The 26,619-nt window shown below is 41.6% G+C and overlaps 1 protein-coding gene across 1 annotated transcript; it reads right to left on the bottom strand.

The window, feature by feature from the left end:
* Positions 1–1,253: 1,253 nt before the first annotated feature.
* On the bottom strand, positions 1,254–18,793 carry LOC146631189 (high affinity choline transporter 1-like). Its single transcript, XM_085355170.1, has 9 exons — positions 18,551–18,793; positions 12,331–12,533; positions 12,084–12,197; positions 10,810–10,965; positions 7,159–7,307; positions 6,089–6,232; positions 5,744–5,897; positions 5,397–5,614; positions 1,254–4,223 (listed from the first exon to the last, which is right to left on the bottom strand). Exons 2-9 carry the CDS (start codon positions 12,512–12,514, stop codon positions 3,681–3,683), a joined length of 1,662 nt encoding a protein of 553 aa, XP_085211296.1. The 5' UTR covers positions 12,515–12,533; positions 18,551–18,793; the 3' UTR covers positions 1,254–3,680.
* Between the last annotated feature and the right edge of the window lie 7,826 nt (positions 18,794–26,619).

Below are 26,619 nucleotides of genomic sequence, written 5' to 3'. Positions count from 1 at the left end.
GGGTGTTGATTCTTTCTTGGATTATAATCATCTCTTGGTCTTATCTACATTTATGAAAAGATTATTTTCATGAAACCAGGCCACAGTCCTGCCAGTTCTCTTCTGTGTGTCATCTGTTTGTCAGTGATCAGCCCAATCTCTGTAGTATCCTCTGCAAACTTTATAATGCTGGTGTTGGTCTGGGAGGTCAGACAGTCAGAAGAGGCCAGACAGTTCTGGTTCTTGATGTCTGGTTTCTAACTCTGGCTGACTGCAGTCTGTCTGACAGGAAGTTCAGCATCCAGTAAAAATGCACGAGTGGATAAAAGAGTGCATGAATGAAGAATGAGGAAAATAAATAACTGTCTGGGAAATAAGAGAAAGGATAGAAGACACCATTGACTTAAACTGCAACATAAATGGAACAGATGTCATTTAATATACACTCACTAGCCACTGTATTAAGTACACGTTGCTAATGGGTTGAATCCCTTTTCACCTTCAGAACTGCTTTAAATCTTCATGGCAGAGATTCAGCAAGTTGCTGGTTTTGGTCCATATTTACACGATAGCATCACACATGGCATGTTAGACACTGCTGCTGAAACAAGGCTGCTTTGATCACCACAAGGCACAGTTTCAGCCATATTATTATGTTCATAAAACAATTATGAAATAAAGCATAAGAACAGGGAAATTTAAATCCGTTATAATTTTTTTTTTTAAAAAAGCAACTGAAATCTACAAAACTGAGTCCCCCATTCCAAACAATCCAGATTATATTGTCAAGTATGAAAAGAGGACTGGAGTCAAATTCAATCTAAGTCTCAGAGACAGAAATTCTTTGACAAAACAACTGAAAAATATAAGAGCTGTTCATTTTCTAATATTGAGGCACAACTTCTGAAATTGTGAGATAACATAGCATGTTTGGGTTGTAACTGTGCGAGCAGTTCAGGGAAGACATTCAGAGTAATGGCTCTGAATGGTTGGACAGAATTCATGGTATACAAACTCTTATTAAGAGTCACAGTGAACATCTACACACATGCACTCATGTTTTTTTTAACTGTGGACCTGTTGTATTCTGATTTTACCGCCTGTGTGCTTTCACATCATTAAACAGTGCAGTTGTCTAAATGTTTGCAAAATCTAAGTGATATTTACTTGCTGGGAGGGCTTAACCGTTCAGGACATGTGTTGGAGAGTGGCATATGTGTGTGTGTGTGTGTTGCTTCTGGCACAAAGACAATTCAGACAGTAATTTGGTTTCATCCTTTATTCTGACAGAACATCAGCCCATGGGGATTTACATTAACTGATGACAAAGTAGGACCTTGCCAAATGGCAAGAAGAGAACAGTCTTCACAAAAGTTCAGTATACAAACAACTCAGTAAATGACATGCATGATAGTATAAAACCAAATACATGTTTAGGGGACAAAATACAATATAGAACTCACACTGTAATACAAACACCACTGTCCAGCACTTTTAGAGCTGTTTGACCAACACGCAACTGAAATGAAAGCCACGACAAACGTACGCAGCATTTTTAAAACGTTCTTTTTGTAAGGCTGTGCCACCCTTCACTGGACCGGAGACAGCCTCCCGAGGACGGCTGCTGAGTTTCCTTTCAGATCACGTCATGTGGACGTAATCTGAGGCTGTCGGGACAGGAGTGCTCATGTAGGCACGTACAGTTTCTCCACACGTGTTCACAATCACTGCTCTCGAAAGTTCATCAACACCTGTTGAAATTCTATATTTATATTCATGTTCTGCAAAATCAAAGGTGAATTTATATATTATTTTGCTAACTTGAGATAAAGTTTTCTACTCTGCACCTAAGCGAACAACTGATAAAAAATAGAAAGTGTAGAAATACAAATTATGATCAGAATTTACAGCACAAGAGTAATAATACAAGTAGGAATCACAATCGCACGTAAAAGACACATGCATCATATCCTGCATGTCCTTATCTGTCTTTGCTTTTTTTCTTCTTTCTGACGGCTCGTTCACATTCACACTGTTGGATAGAAGCCAAAAAATGTAACGTTTTGTATACTTGAAAAACAACAATACCACTATGAGCTATAAGAGCAGTGACTAGCGTATATGAAAGTTTTAGTCTGTGAATTACACAATCAACAATTTAGTAAAACAGGTTTCCAGTGACATTAAAGGCAACAGCATGGCAGAGGAAGGCTTCCTGCTACTACCAGGCATCTAGTGCACATAAAACACACAACAAAAAACATTACACAGTCTTAAAAATCAAATCATCAATAAAAGGGAGTAGAATTTGCACTGCTGTAAAACTTTCAATTCTCTGAATCTTAGCTGCAAACATTTGCACTGCCTCAGAGAAAAAATGATCCCACAGTAAACTACAGCTTTGCATACAGTTACAAAAAAACGACAGTACGTTAAAAACAAAAAAAGAGAAAGGCACTTCTCCCGTACTCTTGGAGAAAAAATAAAAACATGAGAAAGAGGAATGAGCGAGGAGGAAAACGAGGGAGATGTTTGGCGACTTCTCTGCGCAGTCGTGGAATAAACTGCTACACTCAGTTATTTTGTGAAATGCATTTGAGCGAATTCGCGGGTGTACAGTTTCATCTCCCCCTGCTTTTCTTTACAGCAAAACTCATCATTCAGCAGACAAGGAGGGGGGAGGAAAAAATGGGACGTTTAAAAAGCACGAGATAGTGCTGGTGTCACTTCCATCAGTGTTTCTGTTGCCATTTCATGAGTTTTATTATTTCTCAGCACCTCCAGCATTGCACTGCAGCCGAGCTTATCAGCTGACTTAAAATTAACCTAACTAGCAAGATGAGGAGAGTTGCTGTTGCTGCATTATTGGACTTGAGGCAGCCTTAGTGAATAAAGGAAGGAGATGATGATGAAATGAACTGTCTAAACATCTTTCTCATATGAAGCCGTGCAAAACGTTCACTCGTTCTTTGTTCTCAGGGTGACACTTCTTTGTTCTATGTGAAAGAGCCGCGTCCTGCTGACAATCAGAGGAAAGGTAGCGGCACCCGCTGCACAGCGCTGCGATGCAGATCATATGACTATGTGAAATGTTAATAAATAACAACATACTATTTGTGTGTTGTTATAATCGTCAACGTCCTGGAGGACTGATTATTCCTTTTGTGCAAAGTCTCTTTTTTGTGCAAGTGTCTTTTTACCACAGTGCTGGTGGTCATTAGGAAAGGAAAATTCAGGTCTGGGCAGCAGCTCAACCTGTCAAAGTGTGCTTGTGAAAGTGAACTACTGTAAGCTTGTAGCAAAAAAGAAAAAATGAAATGGTTTTAATGAACTGTATGTAATTTGTTTCCATTTTAAGTAATGACTAATGATTTAAATAGAATGCAGCACAAACTGCAACATTTTATTCTGGGTCTGTGTGAATGTTATTATTGTGGCTATTTATACGACACAGGCTTATGGCTTTTAGCCAGGGAGCCTATTTTTTTTTTTACTGTATTTTCTTTAGAAGACAACAGCTCATAGGTCGGGTACCAGAGAGCTCAGCTCATATCTGCTGCTGTTGTGTCAGCAGTGCTGTACAAACTGTAAAAAGCATCCAGCCTTTGCTGCTGTTCCCCCTCTGTGAAATCGTGCCCAGCCGGCAGACAAACATGCCTCCAGCCGGCGCCCACCCTTTCTCCCCCTTGTTGTGAGACTTCTCAGCAGCTGGTGGTGTCCAGCAGCTGCTTGGCCACGGCAGCCTCTTCCTTTTCTGAGTTGGTCCTCTTAACGTGTGTGACCTTGGATGTTGCTCTCTGCCTGCGTTTGACATTAAACACATCCCACTTCTCCGGCAGCAGGCCCTTGTTGAAAATGATGGACGCCAACAATGAAACAAGGAGAATAGACATTAGAGAGATGAGCATGATGGCGGTACGGAAGGGAAAGTACTGGGTTAGCTTTCCCTCCTTGTCCAGCCGGCAGCCGGGGAACTGGATGGCTGGTGGGAGGCCAATGAGGGGCTCGCCGCTCAGGATCCTCATGACGAGCCCCATTATGTAGCCCACGATGGCGCCGTAACCGTTGGAGACCTTGAAGAAGAGGATGCAGACCAGCTGAGGGAACATTATGGTGTAGGACATGTCCACGCCGACAAGCCAGAACACCAGGACGCTACTGTCCAGGAAGGTGAGGCCGGTGCCAGCCAGACCCACGACCACCACGGAGATACGGATGACCCACTGCATCTCACAGTCTGAAGCCTGAAGGAGCAGAGGAAATGACAAGACAGACAAACAGAGTTAAATAATACATTACATAAACATGCAGCTTGTTGAGCCCTCCAAGGTGAAGAGATGCTGTATATCTAAGCCACTGTGCGAGACGCCAGCAGTGAACAGTCTCACTGTAGGAAACACTGGGTGTAGTTGAAATAATGAAACAGGTCGTTGCTTTCAAATAATTCTTTCTGCACAGTTAAGAACTTTTTTTCATGCTGTCTGTTTCTTTAAATGTTAATGTAAATGAAATGATTATTACAGCTTAAGCACAGATATCCTGCATAAATGGCTGCACATTGTGTTTCATGTCTTTTAAAAGGAAATTGATGATTAATCCTGGTGAATCATCATTTGTATCTCCACAGTATGCCAGAAAATTAAATCTCTTATGAAGTGAAATTGCCACCGGCACATGAAAAACAATGTTTTACGTCAACCAGTAACAGTGTTTTATCTACGCTGACCGTTATGGTGATGACAGTTCAAAATGGGGGGATGTTTTTAACATCTGAGAAGCATAAATGAAGACAGTTTGCTGAATTAAAGTCGGCAAATTCAGCAAAACCAAAAGATGGTGAGCACTACAGCTGCTGATCTATGACTAACAAGATGGCATTGTCAGTTGAATTAACGAAGCCTCCTTATTGGATGATTCATCAGCATTACCGCAGTTGTCCATACCACTGGGATGATTCATTTAGGAACAAAGTGTTCTTGAGCAGCAGACGCTGACACGCCTTTTCTGGAAGATCATATTTGATCCCTAATGGAACTTTTCCTTCACATAAACAAAAATGGCATTGCATTACACCTGAAGGTGGCAGCACAATGGACCTTCAGACCAGGATCAAGTAGTAATAGGACACTGCAAACTGGTGCTGTGGTGTCGTCTCACAGTAAGAAGGTTCTAAGTTTAAATATCCCCACCACCTCTGTGCAAGGGTGAGGTTTCCTGCATAGTACAAAACCACATGCTTGTTTGGTAAACCGTCCACGGTTGATATGATGCTACGATGGCTCCATTTGCAATGACCTGGAGTTAAGATAGGTAGTTAAAAGAAAAGGATGCACAGACATTATAATGCTGCCTCAATGCAACAGAGCAGAACACACTGCTGCTTTTACAATCCGATTAGTGCTGCTAAAAACACTCACCTGCTTCCTGATGATGTTCTTGTAGATATTTGAGGAGAACAACGAGGCAGAGGATAGCAGGGCCGAGTCCATGGAGGACATGACAGCGGCAGCTACAGCCCCAATGCCAATGACAGAGACGTAGGGGGGTGTGAGGTACTGCAGAGCGATGGGGAGGATGGATCCTGCCTGGTCGCGCTCGTACGGGGTGGGCAATCCATAAGAGGTTGAGTTCCAATCTAGCAGGAAGCAGGGGAGATCAAATTTCCACATTAAGGGGATGGACACAATCATATCAGTAAGAAATATGTGCTAAGGCGAAAAGCTGATGAAGGAATTTTCCACAGGTGCAAGTTTAGAGGCTTTACCTGTAGATGCAGCCACGGCCCCGATCAGGACTGAGGGGATACCGAGCACCAGGCAGCAGGCCGAAGAGGCGAAGCAGGTCACTTGAGCCTGGGTGTAAGATGAGGAGGACAGGATCCTTTGGTAGAACGCCTGGTAGGCCAAACCGCCCAGAGCCTGGCACAAACACACACACAGTTCAGACATGATGACAGGAATCGGCTTGGAGTGTGAAACAGGACAAGATCAATCCTGCAGTGAAGCCACTGCTGTTATTCTTGGCCAAGTTTAATTTAACTCGTTTGCTTTGCTGAAAAACAATGTTGAGTACCATTTCCACGTGTGGCTTTTATAACATTCACACTCACCAGCAGCATGAAGTCATCGAACCACTTGCCCGCCTCATCGAGCTCCACGGTGCCGACCCAAGGAGCCTGGAAAGTTGCGTTGTATGCAGTCAGCGAGATGTCCACAGAGTGAGGGTTGGTCATCATGAAAGGGACGCACACCCACTGTTTACACAAGCAAGAACACAGATGATCTGATTATTAGCTCAGCAGGGGATATTTTTCATCAGACACTGAGGACGTCAACACTTTTTATTCCCCCGGGGTTTTTTATTCTGAGTGAAATGCAGTCAACAAAAAACAGTCAATTCATTTGCTGTTCTGGACATTCTTAATCACATAAAATCTTCTCTGTCTGCAGACTTAAATGGTTTAACGTTTAAGTCAACACAGACCCGAAGTTCTCTGTAGAGTGGAAAATTCTGTAACCTCTGAAAACACCACCGGCAGCAGAAGATTATGTGATATTAAGATCAAAGAACAGATATTAAATGGCTCGTGACGGAAGCCTACTCATCAGTTTCTAAACTTTTAAGCTTAATCAGCATTTAGGGAAAAGGTTTCAGGTCCATTTTTTGCTCATTTCCAGCTGTAGAATTGCTCGACTAACAACTAGCATGCCGGTGCCACGAGGGCTGCCGGTTGTCCTTAAGTTGCCGTTGAACAAATGTGGAGATCTACCATTGCAAAGGTAGAGAATAACAACTTTTGGGGGTGTGACGTGGAGTCTTAGCGTGCAGACAGAGCCTTGACAAACATGGGGCTTCCCAACGGTGGTACATGAACGCGCCTACATAGCAGCCTTTTAGCAGCTGACAGCTGTAACATCAACAATCTTATTTGCTTATGTGGATGGCAGCCATTTTGAAAACTGAGTGATGGAAATTTCAAATAAGCTACTGAAACCAGAGCCTGGTTTAATAGCACCAGTTTGCATTGTTAATAAGCTACCTGTTGACTCTATATTGAAATCTTATCCTTCTATATTCTTTCATGCAGCAGAGCGAGTAACCTGATAGGATACATGCTTGAATAATATTTGTCTCTCAGCGGGAGCCCCTGCGTTGCCATATCAGTAGACGGTTACGCACCAAGCTGATGAAGATGAGGATCAGCTGGATGACGTCTGTGTAAGCCACAGAGTAGAGCCCCCCCAGCAGTGTGTAGATTATGGCCACCACTGAGGAGATGATGATGGAGTAGACATAGGGCAGGTCCAGGATCACGCTCATGGTTCCGCCTGGAACAACAGAGCAGAGCGATGAGCATCGGAGGACTGACGGACACTCGGGTGCAGATGAGTGTATCTATGTTTACATGCAGCTTCTCACTTTCGTTGTTTAATTAGATGGTTTTAGGTTCTCAGTCTCTCTTTAAATACGCTCTCTCACACACCACATCCACTCTTATTTTAAGTTCTAATGAGAAACATTGTCTGGTTATACTGTTCACATATAGAGATGCAGTATTAACACATTACTCATAAGAGCAACATTACATGTGTAGCCGTTTAACTCAGTTACGCTTAAGCATGGGTGACTTTGGTTTAAACCTTATGTTAAGCAACGCTACAACATAAAAGTGATGATGACAAAACTAACAAAAACCATAGAGGAACACAAAAGAAAGCAGCCTATTGATTGTAACTCCACTATGTTCAGGTTCACCCTCTTGTTTGGGCGAGTTAGCACCCTTTGTAATATTGATGTTTCATTTAAAAGAAAAACATTAAAGACAGAGGTGTGGAGAAGTGTGTTCTAGTGTGAAACAAGTGTAAAAAAAAGGAATGAAACAAGTACATTTAAATAGGTGAGTAAAAAAAAAAAAGAGAGAGAGATCTTGTTACTCAAACAAGACAAGCAAAAACATCACTACCTTCACCGTCTCCTCTGCCACATTGCCAGGGTCCCCCCAGCCGCAGCCTGCAGCCACACCACAACAATGCCCTTAAACAGAGAAGTGTCAGATCGGCACCATCCACCCCGCTGACCTTTCACCCCACCCACATTACAGCTACCTGACCACCCCGTCTCAACTTCCCCACTAGCTTTGCATCATTATGAACTGAGACATGAACGCTTTAGATTGACCTTTAACCCTGTTTGTGTATTTTATTGTAATATGATCCATTTCTCTGACTTTATCAGGTTCTTATTGGAAAATGTAAACGACTGGACTAGGTGTCAACTATCTAAGACCTTGTGGCCCTGCAAAGGAAGGTTTGTTATACAGGTGTTCATTTTATTTTGCACTTAGGCTTCATTTAACGTTTTAGCGTTAACTCTGAAACTGTCTGACACTTCTGTGATGGGTGGGACATGATGCAGCACAGTCACTGCATCGTAAATAATTCCTGGATGGCCTGTTTTCCAGATATAGTATCAGAGCTCTTATGCGTTCTGTGCTGAACTGTGCCTTTCCCCTCAATGCTAAATTTAGGAATAGGAAAGGTGGAATGAGAACCAGGGGCCTCTGGGGCTTAATGAACAGCACCAGGGATGGACAGGGGCAAAGAGCATCCCAAACACCCCCCAGGTTGTTATTAGATCCTTGTCCTACTTACAAACCTCAAACATGTGTGCATGCACACACGCACACACGCACACACGCACACACACACACAGGCACCCCCCCCTTCCAAACTGTCCTGTTCCACATTTCTTCTTGGCAGAAATTGGACCGTGACAGTGCCGTTGATACTCCACTGCTAAGTGACAGCACATCGAAAGCATTTTTTTTTAGTTAAGTACCCACCCACACACACACACACACACACACACACACGCACGCACGCACGCACGCACGCACGCACGCACGCACGCACGCACACACACACACAAAGAGGCACACGCTCAAGCATAAAGCAGCTCGGTTTATGCTATACATACACACATACAGTCACTCAGCAACATCGCCCTCAGCAATATCAGGTGTTTGTGTGTGCGCATGTGATGCGTGCACATCAGGGAGGTTTGCATAACATTTCCAAAAAAACACTGGTGGACGTTGTTACACTGACATGTTAAGGAGGGGTGTCCCCTGATTCTATATCAGTTTGTAGGTTTGAAAAAAAAAAAAAGAGTCCCAGGAGCATTCCCGCCTCCCCACCAGTCCTTTTATGGAGCACTGGCACAGCTTAAAGTGACTCAAACAAATCTCATTAGATTTCACTGCTTCTCTTTAAATCTTTAAACTACACACAGGCATTAAACTTTAATTCAGCATGTAACATTTACCCGTTAGTCACAACTGGCACAAACTTTGGAAAATGTCTCTAATGAAACAGCAATCTGATTGGAATAATTGATCACCTTTCACAATCAAAAGGCTGCTCGATGTCTAACCCCCTTTTCAAATAACACTGGAAAAGAAAACAACGTTAAAAAACACAAAGGAAAACATTATACACACACAAAGGCGCGCAAACACGCACACACTTTTGCCTCTTCGCAAACACCCATGCACATACACACTTGCGTTCACCATCTCAGCACGTACCACACACACATACACACGACACCATCAAAACAGTGTTAACAATGTTACCAAACAAGCAGGTTAAATAAGTCACACCATTCCCATTACTTTACGAACATTTCAAAGTAAATTCAATCCATCATCAAACCTTGTATGTGAACTTTTACTCTTTAAAAACAAACAAACAAACAAAGAGACCCTACCAGCAGGAGTGGTGAGATTTTAGATCATATGACTGATAGAAATAGAATTGTTACCTAAACATGAGTGATAATACAAAGATCCACATTAATCTTCAAATAAGTCAGGTGAACACTATGTAACAACAATAACCCAGAGCTGCAATTATTTTTAGTCACTCATCCTCATTGTGCCTATAATAAGGGACAACATTTGTCTTTGCAGAGCCGCTAGGATGACCTCACAGCCGTGCACGAGAGCAGCGTACTTGGTTCGCTCTACATCGTTTCGTTTTTTTCGTCTTTTTGACACGGACTATTAGCAACACTGGTGTTTACATTTTTTAGGCTATTAATCCTTCATTTTAGACAAGGCCGTTATTTACAGCCAGCAATCAGGATGTTTACAAATGTTGCTAGCAGATACCTGTTGTAGCTAATTATTCAAGCTAAACGAGTTAGTCTGACTTTAAACTGAGTTGTATAGCTAACTAGATTATAACTAGCATGCATGCTGGTGCTAAAGTAGCATAAATAAACTGAGAAATGCTCTGTTCAGATCTTGCAGGGTATAAATAGCTGGTCCTTCTAAAAAAGGAATAGTTGTTTTAAAAATGCAAAGCTTATCAACTTGTTTTTTTGAGATGCTAACGTATCGTCTTCTGTTAACTTTAAAACAATTGCGAACCTCAAAATCGAACCAAGAGCAGGACAAAGTGATAAGATTACTCTACCCAAAGTAGTGTACCTTATAATTCTATTGTTTGTGTGTTTTTTGTGTTTTTCACCCATTCTTTAAACTTCTTTAAGCTACGTTAACAGCTGGTGAAGAAGTTACAAGCCAGTGACTGTTTACAAAGTTGGCTGTTCACTGACAACTTTTGTTTGCAGTTTTCTTATAGCATTGTTTTCTTCACCTGCTTCCTTCCTCTGAATTATTTACAGCATTCAAGCTGTTTGCCAAAAAAGCATCCACTATCAGTATCCTGCTGTTTTTTCTTTTTTTACCATATACTCTATTGGTTGCACAATTATGTGCGTACACATTATGTTGCCAGACCTTTTATAAAGTGTGAAGTAACTTACCCAGGCTGACAAGTGTGCGTGCCACCCACAGCACGTCTGCAACCAGTGCAGGAAAGATCAGTGCACTTGCAAGGACATTCCCATACTTCTTTTGGAAAGGATCCATCATTGTCACATACTTGTTCTCTCTCATTGGCTTGGCAAAGAAAAAGCCACCTGCAGGAGGAGGAAAGGGATTTAGCAACACATCTGATTACCTCCTTGAAAATGTTGTCAAGTTTAGGATACATCGTTTACATATATCTTTCATTAACGAGAGAGAAAGGAAGCGATTTAGTGGCCGAGTGAAAGAATGAACGCTTTTGAACAATAGAAAAAAACAAGTTCTCCCTCCAGATAGCATAATAAACACCTTCAGACAAACCCATGGGGCCATAAGGCCAACAATGAGGCATGTTGTATTTCCTGATAAGAGGCTCCAGTTCACATTACTCTCACGATCTGTGGGCTATTGTGAAAGAGGTGCCCGAGTGCCGATGACTGAACATGTCACAAATGTTTATGGATGCCGGATGCCCTGCTGAGTTTGTCAATTTGGTGAATTCACAAGAAGGCAACCCAAGCTTAGGGGTAAACTCATCTGTTTGCACCTGTTGCCTCCAGTTAAAATCCTAAACTGATTTACTACAGTACTATTTTTAACACGAGCAACACTTTTATTGGTGCAGTCAAACGGGGTCTGCGGGAAAGGGAGTTGCACGGACGGCGGTCAGTAACACTTCTGCTGCAGACAGACACTCATTTTATTAATGCATTTTACACACTGTGGATAACTTAAGGTGATTATGGTTAAAATACTAAACCTATAGCTGCTCACATCTCTATCATATTTCCATAGTTCTCTCATAGATTTCAGTTTAGACTGACTTCCTCTAACAATAGCACCTCTCGTACCCAAAGGTCATTGTACCACAGGACCTTCATTAGCTCCTCCTGGGTGTAAAATGAAGCATACAAATGTTGAACTTTCTTCTTCCAAACACTGGAGGGGGCTAAGCTGTGTTGTTAGGCTCATTAAAGCTGACATCAACTTTTTGTTTCTATTTAAAAGTCCACCCCTGGAATGTGAGGATAACAAGCACCAATCCGACCTGCACAGTTGCATCCAATCAAATGAAGCCTGAACTAAAATCATGTAAAAAATACCTGCATGACTAAACGGACACGCTTCTATTCTAATCGACCCAGAGCGTGCTTTGAGTGCTTTGTACTTGCATTGCACACGTCCTGCTGTGGCTCTCTTTGTTCTTGTTTCATAAGTGGGTTCCACTCACCTAAGAAGAAGGTCAGGACATAGGGCACAGGCATGAGTGCCCAAACTGCGCCTAGTGTTGGGTTGTATGTTGCTTCAGCTATACCCAGGATGAAGCCTCCACCAACCCATGTAGCTGTGGACGAAGAAAAACAACTCACTTGTCTTATTCATGTACCACTTTCAAAGATCAAAATTTAGTGCACTATACAAAAGACTCAGTGTATATATATTAGTGTATATATATTCACACCATCTGACTGCCTTACCAGTAAGTGTGAAGATACCAACTAGTAAGTTGATATTGCGTCCAGCCAGTAGAGTTATCTCCATGCCGTCTCCTGTGCATTTTTTCTCCTCCTTTCTGGAACGCAAGGATGCCCAGATGCCCGTGCCCAAGATGAGCAGGTAAAACAGCGCCATCACCACCAGGCCTGGTATATTGAGAGCCATCTTGAACTACTTTTGTGTCCTGTAGAGAGACATCAGAGGCTGGTGAAAAACTGAGTCGCCAACTGCTTCAAAAGGAAACATGCAGATGCTGCTTGCAGGTCTTTTAATTGTAAAATACAAATAAATCACATCTAATTCTCTTTTTTGTATAAATAAATATTTGCAGGACTGTAGCGCAAGGAAGATGGGGGAGGAGCCACGTTTGCATACATTTAAAAGTCACCTGAGAAGAATCTGATAAAAACGTGCATTCATAATGTGCAGGAAGAAATTAAGCACAATGAAAAGAAAACAGAAGGATATGCTTGTATTAATGAAACCTGAGCAAAGTGCAAAGAAACTATATGCCTCTTTAAAAAAGCAAAAAAAGGTTAGAGTTTAAAAAACCCCCAAAAACATAAGAAAGGAGCAGTAGCATCTGAGGGCCTGGGTCTTGGTGCAAAAGGGGGGGGGGGTAATAAGAGGCAAGGGGCATGAAGGATGAAGAGTCAAAGAGGTGAAAGGGGTCTCACCATAACACTCGGCAGCACTGATGAAGATGGTGGACAGATGTTGTCCCCCGTCTTCAGTGGTTGAGTAGCCTGAATTTCAGCCCCAAACATTGGGAAGTGAACACATCTGAGAGCCACATTAATACGTGTGTGTGTGTGTGTGTGTGTGTGTGTGTGTGTGTGTGTGTGTGTGTGTGTGTGTGCGTGCAGTTACTGTGAGAGGGCATTGCACCGAAGCCTTCTTTGAAAAAAATTAAAAACGGACTCTCACTCATAGACGCGCTAAAGTTTTATTATTGAACACATCACAGTAAAGCAGTAATGTTTCTTATTATAAACCAACTCCTTTATTTTAAACACAGCCAGTTCATTGGTTAAAAGTTTTTCATTCATAAATAATTGGTTTAAAAAAAAAAGAAGCCTACATACACACATGAGAGAATATGTAAGAGGAAAAAAAAAGAATTTTGGTGCGAGTTAAAGCTGAAAAAATAATTTCTTTTAGGAAAATGTGTTTACATGGAAGCATGGAAGGAATGAGCGAGGTGGAGACGGGCTGTGCGGGCTACTGGCTCGCTGCCAGAGTCCACTAAAGCCTCAAAAGCACACTGACACAGCCCATGTGTTTTATTCCTCCTGTTGTTCGAGTGTGCGCGTTTGTACACACTGTTATTGCCTATATATAGCAAACATAGCTGGGTTCAAACTGCATCATTGCTACATTAAAGTGCTCATATTTTCTATGCAAAGCTGTAAAGGTTTAAAGAGAACAGAGGGCTGCAAACACAACCCTGAATAATCTGAGTCGGTGCCTCTGTACTGTGTGAGGAACACCAGGCTAGAAATACAACTCTTTCTGGCAAAACAAATGTCTTATGAGTTCTTATGAGGGGCCGTACAAGCCAAAATTCATTCTTTCACTCTCACACACATACATTCTTCTTTCACACACATATACTTTCACTCTCGATAAGTGTACACAAAGAGTTGAGCGCGCATGGGCAGGAATGTTGAGAGCGCAAATACAAAAACAGAGCGAGAGAGGCTGCTATTGTGTGTGTGTGTGTCTGTGTGGATAATAGCAAAAACTGAAATACATTTTTTGCACGCAGCAATGAATTTTGTTCACTCAAATTCAGCTTTTCTTCGCTCAATATAAATTTCTGCTCAAAATGCAACACTTGCACCTGCAAATATTTTTTTTATGTGCGCTCAGAATAGTGGCACAAAAATAACGCCATAAAAGACTGCCCCACGCCAGTCGAACTCCGTGTAGCTACATGGCTTGTTGAAGCTACCCGGGTGTTAGCTGGTCTAAAAAGTTCCCTCATCTCACTTTCCACCGTGTTGTGGGTAACACTGGGTGCAGTTGAGCCCGTCCCATCTCAATCAAGTGACGAGGACAACGATGTGACCGTTTCAGGAGATGATAAAATATTTCTTAACACCCTGATAGCTTGCTGAAGAACTCGAGTTTCTTCTCTCCCCTCCATGCTGTCAGACACTTGAAAGTGACCCGCGCGTGCTTCTCAGCCAATCACAGCGGTACAGACACCCAGCCTTCCGTTTCCATTAAACTCCTTCTGTTTCCACTATACTCTTTCATTCACATACATTATTCTCTTGCATACATATATTTTCTTCAGACATGTATGCATTCTCTTCTTACATACATATATTATTTGTGAGATTAAATGCATATTGAATGCATGTAAATGAGAGCAAAATGTAGGAATGCATAAATGAAAATGCATGTATGTTAGAGTGCAAATTTGTAAATATGTACATTAAAATACATGTATAAGAGAGCACAATATTGCAATGTGTGTGTTAAATATGTGTAAACATGAGAATAAAAATATCTAAATATAAAAATTAAAATAAAACTATGTGAGAGTGAAAGTATATGTGTGTGAATGAAGAATGTATGTGTGTGAGAGTGAAAGAATGAATTTTGGCTTGTACGGCCCCTCATATTGTATGACTAACATTCAGCATGCAATAAACCTAAAACATCTGCACCATAACTAGTGAAGTTTGTTTGTAGGTACTGAGCAGCATCTCAATTTGCTTAGAATTCTGTCCTTGGACATGTATGGGGTTTTATATGACTGTTTTCATATTGGGTGAAATGGAATTTGGGAAGATTTATACTAGTTAATCCTTTTCCTTAAAAAGCCAATTTTAACTGACCAGACTATTTTCTCAACCGGCTCTTTTCCTCTCAATCAGAGCATGCAAGACATTTCACAGACCGGTGAGAGGTTTGGAGTCCCTCTTTCCGAATATATGTTTACTGACCTACTTTAGAGTTGAAAAGCATCCCAGTATGTCTGCCTTGCTTACTACACAGACTTTCGTTGCCCTCTGAATATCGTGCCCCTACGGACTTGGCCAGTGACGTGGATCGTCTGCCTTTTCTTAGCAAGACCGGCCACTCTCATGTTACAGACCTCTCTGGTCCAAATGCAAAAGCAAAAATTCATTCTACCACATATTTACACTTTTCACATTGACATAATTCACTCTGTTTCCTTTTTTTTGTTCACTGTTGAAAGCATGGACACAACACCAGCTGCCTTTAGCTCGTATTTGATCCTGGATCACACTAAAATGATGTCCAACTGAAAGGATGCCAAGATATGTGTGCTGTAGGCAACTCCCAACCAGGCAACTAAACTCTATTAAGTAAGAGGCAACAAAAAACCAGCTGGCTTTCTTTTAATAACTCCTGACAGGTCAGCTTACGCAGCACACAGTCACATGCATTTCTTTCATTTTGCTGTCATAATATGTAACTAAAGCTCTAATAATAGCTGCTGAGCAGCATCCACTGCCCATATGTCGGATGCTACTTGCATGTTTAGGGTCTGTATCCATACATGGACCAATAGATACTGTTGGTCTGCAATTCATTTGCTGGCTTAATTTAACTTCACATTAACTTGACATGTGTTCCCAGTCCGCTTTGCTTAAGCAGTGGACTTGGAGCATGGTTTAAGTGCAATGCGCCACTTTTGGTGCAAAGAGGGACTACTTATTCCTATTTGTACATCTTCCAGGAGCTCTGGAGTGAAGTAATAGCTGTCTAATAGTTGGAAATGCAAAACTATTCCAACCACAGCAATTCCCTTCAAACAAGCTGTAGGGAATTGTTGCATTTCCTTGCACTGAAGTCCAAGCTCACGAAAGCCTGGACTTTAGAGTACCTACTCTGCAGAAGATAAAGTAAAAACCTCTAAAACTTTTAGGAACCACATTGGTCCTTAGATCCTCTGGTGCAGATAAAGAAAAAAAAAAAAAGCGGTACCACCTCCAACGATTACTAGAACCAGGAAATTAGCATTGTTGCCCCACAGCCAGAAGGTCCTGAGTTCAATTCCACCATCAGGCCAGGGACTTTCTGTGTGGACTTTGTGTTCTCCTCGTGTTTGTGTGGGTTCTCTCCGGGTACTACTGCTTCCTCCCATAGTGGGGACTAAATTGCCCATGAGTGTGAATGGTTGTTTTTTTTAATGTGGCAGACTGGTGATCTGTCCAGGGTGCACCCTGCCTCTCACTCCCTGCCACCCTGAAAAGGATAAGCGGAAGAGAATGGATGGATGAACTTAGAAAAATAAAAATTAAATATTAAATCCTTCAGACTGCAAACTGGTCTCTCTGTCACTATTATCGTATTACATAGGCTAAACATTCATTTATCATTGGCTTGAATACTTTCAAGGCAAGGTCTATAGAGAAGCCTATTACTTTCATGCCTCATTGAGAAACCACTCTAATGACCCTTTTCACACAATGAACGGCATTCATCATTTTATATCGGCATCGAGCCCTTCTGCTATAAATGTCACGTCAGCAGGCTGCCGACTCATCACTGGTAATTTTCCATTACTGTTGCTACCTGGTCTAAGTGTGAATACAGCGCAGACATGAGTGTTACTGTAAGGTGACCTTGAGGGTCTGAAAGGGGCCTATAAATAAAATGTATTATTATTATTATTATTATTATTATTATTATTATTATTATTATTATTAGGGCCTGTAGCTGTCAGTGCAGTGTATCTATACACACATTAATCTGTTATTAGTTTACATACAACACAATCACATCTTCAAAGTTGGATGTACTTTGTAGTCGTGTTTTCTCTTCTTTATGGTGCAAACCAAAAGCAGAAAAGAAATCCACTTACAAGTCACCAAAAATTCCCATTTGATTAGTGTCAGCTTACAGAAATACAGAAAGAAGCGTTAAACAGATGAACTGCTGTGCTGCTGAACAGCCGTTTGATATGTCAACACTCATTTTTCCAAGCAAACAGCAACCAAACCTGAAAAACCTGTTGCGTTTTAAAAACACAAATTTCCGTTCAACGTTATTTTATGTCTCATTTCAACTAAATTAAAATGACACAACTTTTTAAATTTAGTTGTCACACAGCAGAAAACAACAACAACAAACATTTAACACTCACAGCAGATTTACTGCAGGTCGGGCATCTCACGATACATCAGCGCTTTGCCGTGAGCTAAATGCAGCGGGTTCAGCTGACAGAGAGCAGACCTGTTGCTGCCTTTTTTTTCTTTCTGTTTTTATGTTTTGTTTGGGGTTTTTTTTTTTTGGTCCAACATTGTTTTACATTCTCATGTGCAGACGCCTGTCACAGTGGCATTTTTCGCATGTCTCCGCCTTCCGTCCCCATGGCAGACACCAATACACGCATCTAATTTGTCAGCCTCTCAGTACTTTTCCGTCACACTGGCTCTCCAGCGCGCTCTGGGTTTGCAGCCTTTCGCTCCTACGTCCCCACCCCCGTGTGACTTTGTGATGCTGAGCGAGAGAGTGCTTACGGATATTACCGGCGTAAAATTATTTATCTTAAAGGCGGATACAGCGCTTAGAATGCAGCTGCAAAGTAATATCAGAACACAGACGTGGCATGAGGCTCAAGAGTCAATCCAGCGAGGACAACTTTGACTGAGATAATTAGGAACAACTTGGATGATTAAAGGCTTAGAGGAAGAGAAGACAGGGAAGACCAAATAAGTAAAATTGCACGTAATGCGGACTGCCTATTAAAGCAGCCCACACACATCGTTATTACAGTATAAATCCCCATAACACTTTCTTCTATGAAACACCACATCAGCATTAAAAATTAATTCAAAGTCATCACACTCTGACACTACACTAGAACCGGGCATCGTTCCAGTTTCTGCCACTTCTCTATTTCGCGATCAAACACACTAGAAAATTGCAGCTTTGAGATATGCTTCATCAGTCACACAAAACAAACCAGAGAGCCAATTTGGCTCTGCAGCGGAGGTCCTCGGTGCTATTTCTAGGCACCGGCATGCACTCCACTAAGTGTGCCCCAACTTGACTGAGTTTGAACAACTTTACAAACAGTCTGCACGTGGACTGGACACGGACACAATAACATGTGGAATTTTAGGTGATGTCAAAAAGTCTTCAGAAAGTAACACAAGGTGGCAACAAAGAAAAACAAAATACACATGCGAGCATATTCAGTGACTGAATACATACCTGAAGTGCACAGTACGACTCAGTTATAGTGATGAAGAGGGAACAGAGGCGTTTCTCACAGACCAGGTGTTAAACTCAGTCCAGGATGACACTAGTCCACAGTGCTGAGGGAATGAGAGACTACCAGAAAATGTAACGAAAGTTCTTTTAAATGAAAGTAAACAAAAATCTATCTGAAAAAAAGAAGCTGAGAAGAAAGAGGTGAGTCAGAGATGATGTTCAAAGAGAGGCTAGGGCCACCGCAGAAGGATGGAAGTCTAGAATCAGCAGCCAGACTTCCCCTGATTTTAAAGCTCACGGGGTGGGAGGGGTTAGGCACAACACACAGGAGAGGGAAGCTGCCGCTAGTGCTACCTGATTGGCGACTTGGCCCCCTGGTTCTGTCTGCAGCCAATTAGTAGTGCTCAGAATCTAGGGGCAGAGCAGACCCCTCCTTAGCTTTGGCCCACATGAGGATGGTTTTGGGTGTGGGTTGGCACTGCCACATCCAGATGCTCATTATGGCTTATTAACCCCCCCCCCCCCCCCCCCCCCCACACACACACACACACCCCTTTACCCCTCACTGACTACCCCCCCCAACCCTTCTCAAAAACTTTATCATCTCCCATCCACTTCTCCTTTTCTGTCTCTAACTGTATCTGTCTGCCACCTACCTGCAGCCAAGGCAGCTGTGCACCCAGCCTGATGGATGCAGTACCAGGATCCTCTCTGTCCTTCAACATGAAGACAAATATAACCTCTGTCTGTGTGCTGTTTTTCCCTCTCTCTTTGGTTTCATTGGTGTGCTAATGTGTGCCCAGTACTTTTATAAAGTAGTGCTTGTTCTGTCCCATATGTTTTAGTTTATCAAGTAATTAGTAAAAAAAAATGCTGGTGTGTTTTCAGACTGCTTTCACATATTCTCACATCAGTGGTGGAAGCAGAAACGATTTCACATTCAATAAACCTGATATATGTCTGGATTCTTGTCATGTTTTACAGCAGGGGTGGTGGAACTCCAGGCCTCAAGGGCCGGTGTCCTGCAGGTTTTAGATGTGTCCTCGATCCAACACAGCTGACTCAAATGGCTAAATTATGTCCTCAACATGTCTTAAAGTTCTCCAGAGGCCTGGTAATGAACTAACTGTTTGATTCAGATGTGTTGACCCAGGGTGAGATCTAAAACTTGTAGGACACCGGCCCTTAAGGCCTGGAGTTCCCCACCCCTGTTTTACAGGAACTCTGCAGAAAGGGTGATGGCAGCTAGTCATCGTTCTCCAGAGTAAACAAATATATTATGTGGAAACCTCCCTCACATGAATATGAACTTTTTAAAATCACAACTGTGCCATTACAGCCTAATTCAGATGTCTGTATGAGCATAGATTGTTAAACTACAAAATAGCATCATTTTTTCACACCCAATGAAAAGAGAAAAAAAAAACCTTCCTCATTGAGGAAGCGAAAAAAGAAATCTCATTTTTTTACTACAGGACGTTTCAGTAAAACTACGTTTTTTGTCCTTCTTTGCTTTGTCACTCTTGGATTCAAATCAACAAAGACCAGCTGTACATGTCTGCGGTGACACTGTGCCTTTACGAGTCTTCCCCCTTCCATCCTGGAAGTTCAGTAACTCTTTGAATGTGTCGCTGCATGCAAATGCACAGTCACCCTGCCTTACATGCCGGTTTAGATCAGACTTGACTGATCCCCCACAGGGCAAATTAAAATTTTCCCCTGGCTCAAGGAAGGAAAGAGACGGAGAGAACACTGTATGCACCCACCACTTAAATATGACATGCAGCAGTAATATACACATAGTTTGTAGATTATTGTGAAGGAAACTTAATACACTGTTTCTGATCACAAAGACTTTGCACTTCAGACTCATTTAAACCCTTTTCATTCATAATCGAGATCCAGAATCCACAGATCTGTTGCTCGAATTTTATTTTGTAAGATTTATTTTCTGCTTTTTAGGCCCTTATTTACCATGATAGTGTAGAACAGATATGAGGGTGGGGGTAGAGAGCCAGAGTGGATGAATGACACAGCAAATGTCCTGAGGCAGACTCAAACACAGGCTGCTATAGTTCACACCAAAACTTTGCATTTATTTTTAACATTCAGTTCTTGCTAACCAGGTAGCCACAGCTCTTCTTGTCCTGTGTTTTCCTACTGGCAGGTATAACACAGGGTGCTGTTGTCCTGTCCTGGAGTCTTTAGCACCTAACTCTGCCATCTCAGACCACAGCTGGACATGGTAATACTTGTGCTCTGGAGTGCATACACCACCTTCTGCTCAGTTACAAATCCATTTTTTGTAGAGTGTAAAATCACAGTATTGGTATACACTCACTCTCTTAACCTTTAATTTATAGATCTTCACTTCTGTGGGCCTGAAGTGATCGTCCATCCATCTATGATCTAACAGATGTCCTTTTCCAGTTCCTCCTCGGGGATTCCCAGGCCAGATGAGATTATGAGATATTTTTTTTGGTCAAGGCCTGACCTCCGCTTGCTTTCAAGCTTCCCTTGAGACTGGATCTGGGGTTGTCACTTTCCAGTAAGGGTATCCAGCACTAGGGATGGGTACCGGTATCCGGTGCCATTATGGCACGGTTCTGACATAAACGGTAGTAACCAGACCGAAAAGCAGCGCACATTTTGGTGCTTTTTTTTCCCTGAGATGTCGTACACTTTGGATTCTAGCCAATCATTTTACCTTTGCAAGTGTAGTAGGCGGGCCCAGGTACGTACGTTCTTTTAGAGCAGAGCTACAGATTAAAAATGCCCAAGGCGAAGTGGTCAAAAGTCTAGCTGTACTTCACAGCAAAAGATGCAAATTCAGCAGCCTGCAACAAGTGCTTTAAGGTGATACTGTGCAAAGGAGGTAACTCCTCGAATCTGATGAAACACCTGGCGACGCATAGCGTTTTTTTAAAAGCTGAGAAATGTACTGTATTTGATAGCTTGCTGCAAGACCGAGCACCGAGCACATCTACTGCGGGTGTGGTGCCTGTTATCATACTCGGAGTTAGCAACATCCCCCAAGAACCCGAAGAGTAGAGTCCTGGCCCCTAGCCCTGCCAGTGTAGCAGAAATGATGACGGATGATGATGGCAGCAGCAGCAGCAGTTATTAAATTAACGCATGTAAGGTGAACTAGCAAACACCGTCGTAGTTACATGCAGCTGTCTTCTTGTTTGATAGAGTGATACGATATATGCCCTATAGCTGCAGAAAAGGCTAACATTGTTAGAAAAAAAACAGCTAAACATGAGAGGTTTTAGGACAAAGTTTGTGTTTTCCATTGTTTAAGCACCAGTTCGAGCACCATTTAAGTACCGGTTTGGCACCAGTATCGGATAAAACCTAAACGATACCCATCCCTATCCAGCACCAAATTTCATGTCTGTTTCCTCCCCCGAGAATAATCTGTGTCAGGAGAATCTGGCAGGCCCTATTGGCTCAGACAACACAGCTCCCACATCACATGGACATGTAAATCCCTCCACCATGATACGGTGGCGATTCACTGTGGGGAGGGGGGATAGGGGGAAAAATTGCCACTCCCCCAAGCTCACCCCCGCAACCCCGAGTATGATGGCTCCATTGTGTTAAATAAACATGATCCTTGCTGTGTTGTCAGGGCGCTAATGGTGTGAAATGAATCTGTGTCTGGTTGATATGGAAACAGCAGGGAGTACAAGTTTGATGTGGTTGAATATTAAAATCCTTTCTATTGTTTCATCAGGTGAGAACTTAGAGCCATTAGTATGAATTTGGAGTTGGGCTCCCTGGGGTACACAGTCTTCTGTATTGCAACAACCTTCAGGTAGTTTTCCGTAGGACTGGAACTTTCTGCAGACAAAAGAGATAGAATTAAATTTTTGAGTCGCAGTAATGGCGAGCAAACAGCTGCTAGCTTACCTGCTGTTGACAGTGAGTAACTACCTAAACTATTAGGGGACAGACTGAAGTGTTTCTAGGGCTAAGTCAAGGCTGTCAACCTTTGTGCAAACTGTGATTTAATGATTTAAATGCAAAATCATGTATGCATATATAAACTGTACCTACAAATGAGCAATGCAGTAAATGCAACACCAAAGTGCCTTATATATGCATTCCTTTAATATCCAGCAGGGGCGACTCCTGTTATAATGACCATTCTACAGAGATCTGTGGGAAAATGGCCCATGGCTTCCTCGTTCTATGCATTAGGTTTTCTACAGATTACGACCCCCATTAGAGCTGTAATAAAGGAGGGTAAACGTTCTCATTGGCAAATATGAGTGTACAGTTTCCTTCAGTTTCAGTTGCCTCACCATTCACACTGGGTAAGTCCACCATTCATGGACAGTTGAGAGTGACCTGCTTGCAGACACAAGCCTCTAGCCCAGCTGTGAGGTGCATGACCTGAATAATGAGAGAATCAGTTTGAACATTAACATTAAGGTACATGACTTTTGACCTTTTTGGTTTTAGGCTCCAGACCTCCTGCAACACTGAAATGGGTAAGCAGTTAAGAAAAAGGATTTAGGTTTCAGGAAACAACAGCATATCAGAGGTTCTCACCCTATCTTTAAAAAATGTCTCTCAAGGCTTCAGAGCTTCTCCTTTATAAATGTTAAACTGGCTTTCACCTTCTGCACACAAAACAGTCAGAAGATCCCCATTTCCCATTTTTCAGCACTAACACTGATCCACCAACATCACAGTGAGTCTAAAAGACAGTTAGCGTGCCTTTACTTGCCAGAGGCACACACACAGCCTTCTCCCTATCACCAAGCACCTTTCATGTACATGTTGACCTTGAACTCATTCATGTTGCTCTCCAATTTCACACCCCTTACAGACATGTCAAAGATAGAGCTTTACATGGTAAAGACCCAACAGCAATAGTGGTAAGCCGTGGAAAAGTTAGCTTGTTGCATGTAGGAATTTATTACACATTTACAACATCATAGCAAAGCATAGCAGCAAAATCCATCATTGAACTTATTTAAAGTAAGTGTTGCCTTTGTTTACACATGCAGCACTAACTTCATTAATCACTAATAATAAACTGTCTCCATGATGATAAGAAAACTTTATACTTTTTACGCTTTATCAAGTCTTGGGCATAGTAAACATTATTGAGTACTGTCGATTTTTTCCATCAGCACTGTGGGTATGATTGAAGTCTTGAGGACCATTAACGTAAGAGTGAGCCTTGTCTGAATGTCATCTTAAAAAAGGTTGAATTTTACTTTGGATGCCACTCCTGATGCAATCCCAAAGGGCTTTGTGTCTCCTCCTTGGACAAACTATGTCTCTAAACCCTTTTCCTCATGTTTTTACTTAAATATTGTCCTCTTCAGATCTCCCACACTTGTTGCACTAAATGCTCGTTCAGGTTTCTTTTGTGGCTGTCTGTCTTCCTTGCTTTCCACACTGAAGTAAATGCTGGCCAGAAGCAATAGGCCAATTTCCAAAGCAGGAACTATCTGGTGGTTTTTAGGCAGTCTGCATGTGTATGTGTTTAACCTCCCTTGTAACCACTCTGTAGGTCCTTAAACTTGGAGAACAGTAACGTTTCAGAAGGAAGACGAAGGACAGCAACACAAATGAAAATAAAAATAAAAGTCAGGGATGGTTTGATGAGCCTCTGATGACATCCAGACAGATTTGTGTCAGAAAAAGAGCAAGAAGTACAAGGATGAGCAAAAAGGTGATTGGGGAGCTCCTCCTCCCACGTCCCCGCTCCTCAAGATGCCTATCTGTGTTCAGCAGTCAGTCATTTAAAGATTGAGAACAAGGCTGCATGCCCAGTCTTGTTCTATAGAAACAGTGTAACAGACACTTATTTGTGCACTGCAGGAAGACTACATCACATTTCATCTATGTTGTAACAGGAGGCAAAGTATGTGCACAATGCAACAGAGAGCTACAGCTTCAGACGGTTTTGCAAATTAGGTGATAAATATGTGATCAAGCCACAAGTTAAAACTCAAAAGGAAATATGATGAAAGTATAAAGTAAAAAATATCACAGATACAATTATAACATATAACTCAGGCATTCAGATATAAATAAAGGATCATGCCGTACATAATAAAGATCAAAGCTCCAAGATACTAAGTCTTATTTAATGTAACAACTATTTAGAGGGCAATTTAACATCTTAACCATTACCTCTATTTAAATGAGTGGCCTCTGGTTATATTTATTCATTTAGGTTTAGCTTTTGTCCAAAGCACAGTTCAAATGAGAAACAATGTGAACTGTAGATCAAAGAGGAGCTCGACAGCAAAACATGCAGAAAATTTGAAAAGAGTACAGAATTTGAGAACTTTTTGCTTGTTATGTGATTTTTAAGAGATGTTTTTCAAAAAGATTTGTTATAAATTCAAATTTGGTTGATTTTTAAAAAAAAATATTTTGTTTATTTCATCATCCCCCGGTAGATATGATGTTCTATGTTTGCATTTGTTTCACGTCACCTGTGCACAGTCACCAAAATTTGCATCTGTGAGGGAATTTTGTTTGAGTCATTACTAAATATTGACTGAAGAATCACTAAGAGGGCTGCAGGCCAGGCTTTACTGATCCAAGGTTACAATCATAATGTGATAAGATGCTTCCCTCAATAAATGTTACACAAAAATAGAGATAACATTACAAATGTGCTATGCAAGATAACTACATATGACCAAAAAGTGATCACAATTAAAGGAACAGTTCATAGTCTATTGATCTCTAATAGATTCCTGTTAAAACACCACTTCAATCATCTAACTGAGCGGAAATAAAAGCATAAACTGTAACTCCAGTGCCCGGAGCCGTGACATGTGTCACTGCTTGTTTTTCTTTCTCTCACTCTCCTCGTGTTTACCCTGGTTTTATTTTATTTAAATCATCGTGATGTCTGATCACCAAGCACACATGAGGTCACTTACAGTAAGGAGCTGCTATTAAAAGACAGGACAGGACAAACTGATAAATATATTGAACAGGACATTTGTTTTTATGGAAACTTACTCTGAAAAGAGTCATTATCATTATTTTTTATGTGAAATTTTGAGGTATTTTCTTTATTTCTAGGTTAGTAGGCTGAATTTAGTTTGACATATATATATATATATATATATATATATATATATATATATATATATATATATATATATATATATATATATATATATACATACATACATATATAAATAAAACACCCAGCACGCCCCTGCGGGCGGTTTATCCTTCAAGCTCGGGTCCTCTACCAGAGGCCTGGGAGCTTGAGGGTCCTGCGCAGTATCTTAGCTGTTCCCAGGACTGCGCTCTTCTGGACAGAGATCTCCGATGTTGTTCCCGGGATCTGCTGGAGCCACTCGCCTAGCTTGGGAGTCACCGCACCTAGTGCTCTGATTACCACGGGGACCACCGTTACCTTCACCCTCCACATCCTCTCGAGCTCTTCTTTATCTGTATAACTGGCTGATATCAAATTCTTCACCAAATTAGTTCCTATGCACAATTTAAAATGGGTTGTAGTGTTAGATTACTTTCACTTTTTATCACACAGGTGCAGAAAACAATATGTTATTCATTATTTATTTATTGTTCCTATTATGCTTTTGGTGCATATGCAGAGGAATTTTAAACATCTGCACAACCTACACACTGTCCTGTTATTTGTGGGAATTTTCAGTACTGAAATGACTTAATTATAACAATGTAATTTCATTGCAACTTTGAAGGAGGAGGGGGGTGGGGTGAGGGTCCTTTTGAGTATGCATGAATTTCTTTTTGTCTGTGTCACCACAGACCCTCTTATTAAGTGATTAAACTTACGCAGGAGCACATGCCGAATAAGAACACATCCATGTGGGTTACTCCTGTTGCAGAGCTCTGACATCCTGCTGTAACCATCAGTCAGTGCTACATATTTTGTCATACGATGAAAAGGACACGTAAACATGCTTTTTCTTCAGATGTCCTGAACACCCGCTGCATGGGCACGCTTTCAGAAGTCAGGAATGATGGCCTCACTCCATGTGCGAGTGCCTGGAAGTGATTACTGTTCCAGCATACTCAAGTTTTGCAAG

Source organism: Diplotaxodon limnothrissa, linkage group LG6 (genome assembly GCF_057381915.1).
Source record: "Diplotaxodon limnothrissa isolate DT_005_m linkage group LG6, D_limnothrissa_male_GT1.1, whole genome shotgun sequence".
Taxonomy (NCBI): Eukaryota; Metazoa; Chordata; class Actinopteri; order Cichliformes; family Cichlidae; genus Diplotaxodon; species Diplotaxodon limnothrissa.
This window is presented reverse-complemented; position numbering and strand designations above follow the sequence as displayed.

Bases quoted from the DNA above. Each gene is read 5' to 3' on its own strand.
- LOC146631189 (XM_085355170.1), bottom strand. From the start codon at position 12,514: ATGGCTCTCAATATACCAGGCCTGGTGGTGATGGCGCTGTTTTACCTG. The intron at 7,308-10,809 runs GTAAGTTACTTC...CTGTTGTTCCAG, and splicing joins ACGCACACTTGTCAGCCTGG to GCGGAACCATGAGCGTGATC. The intron at 5,615-5,743 runs GTAAAGCCTCTA...GCTTCCTGCTAG, and splicing joins GGCCGTGGCTGCATCTACAG to ATTGGAACTCAACCTCTTAT.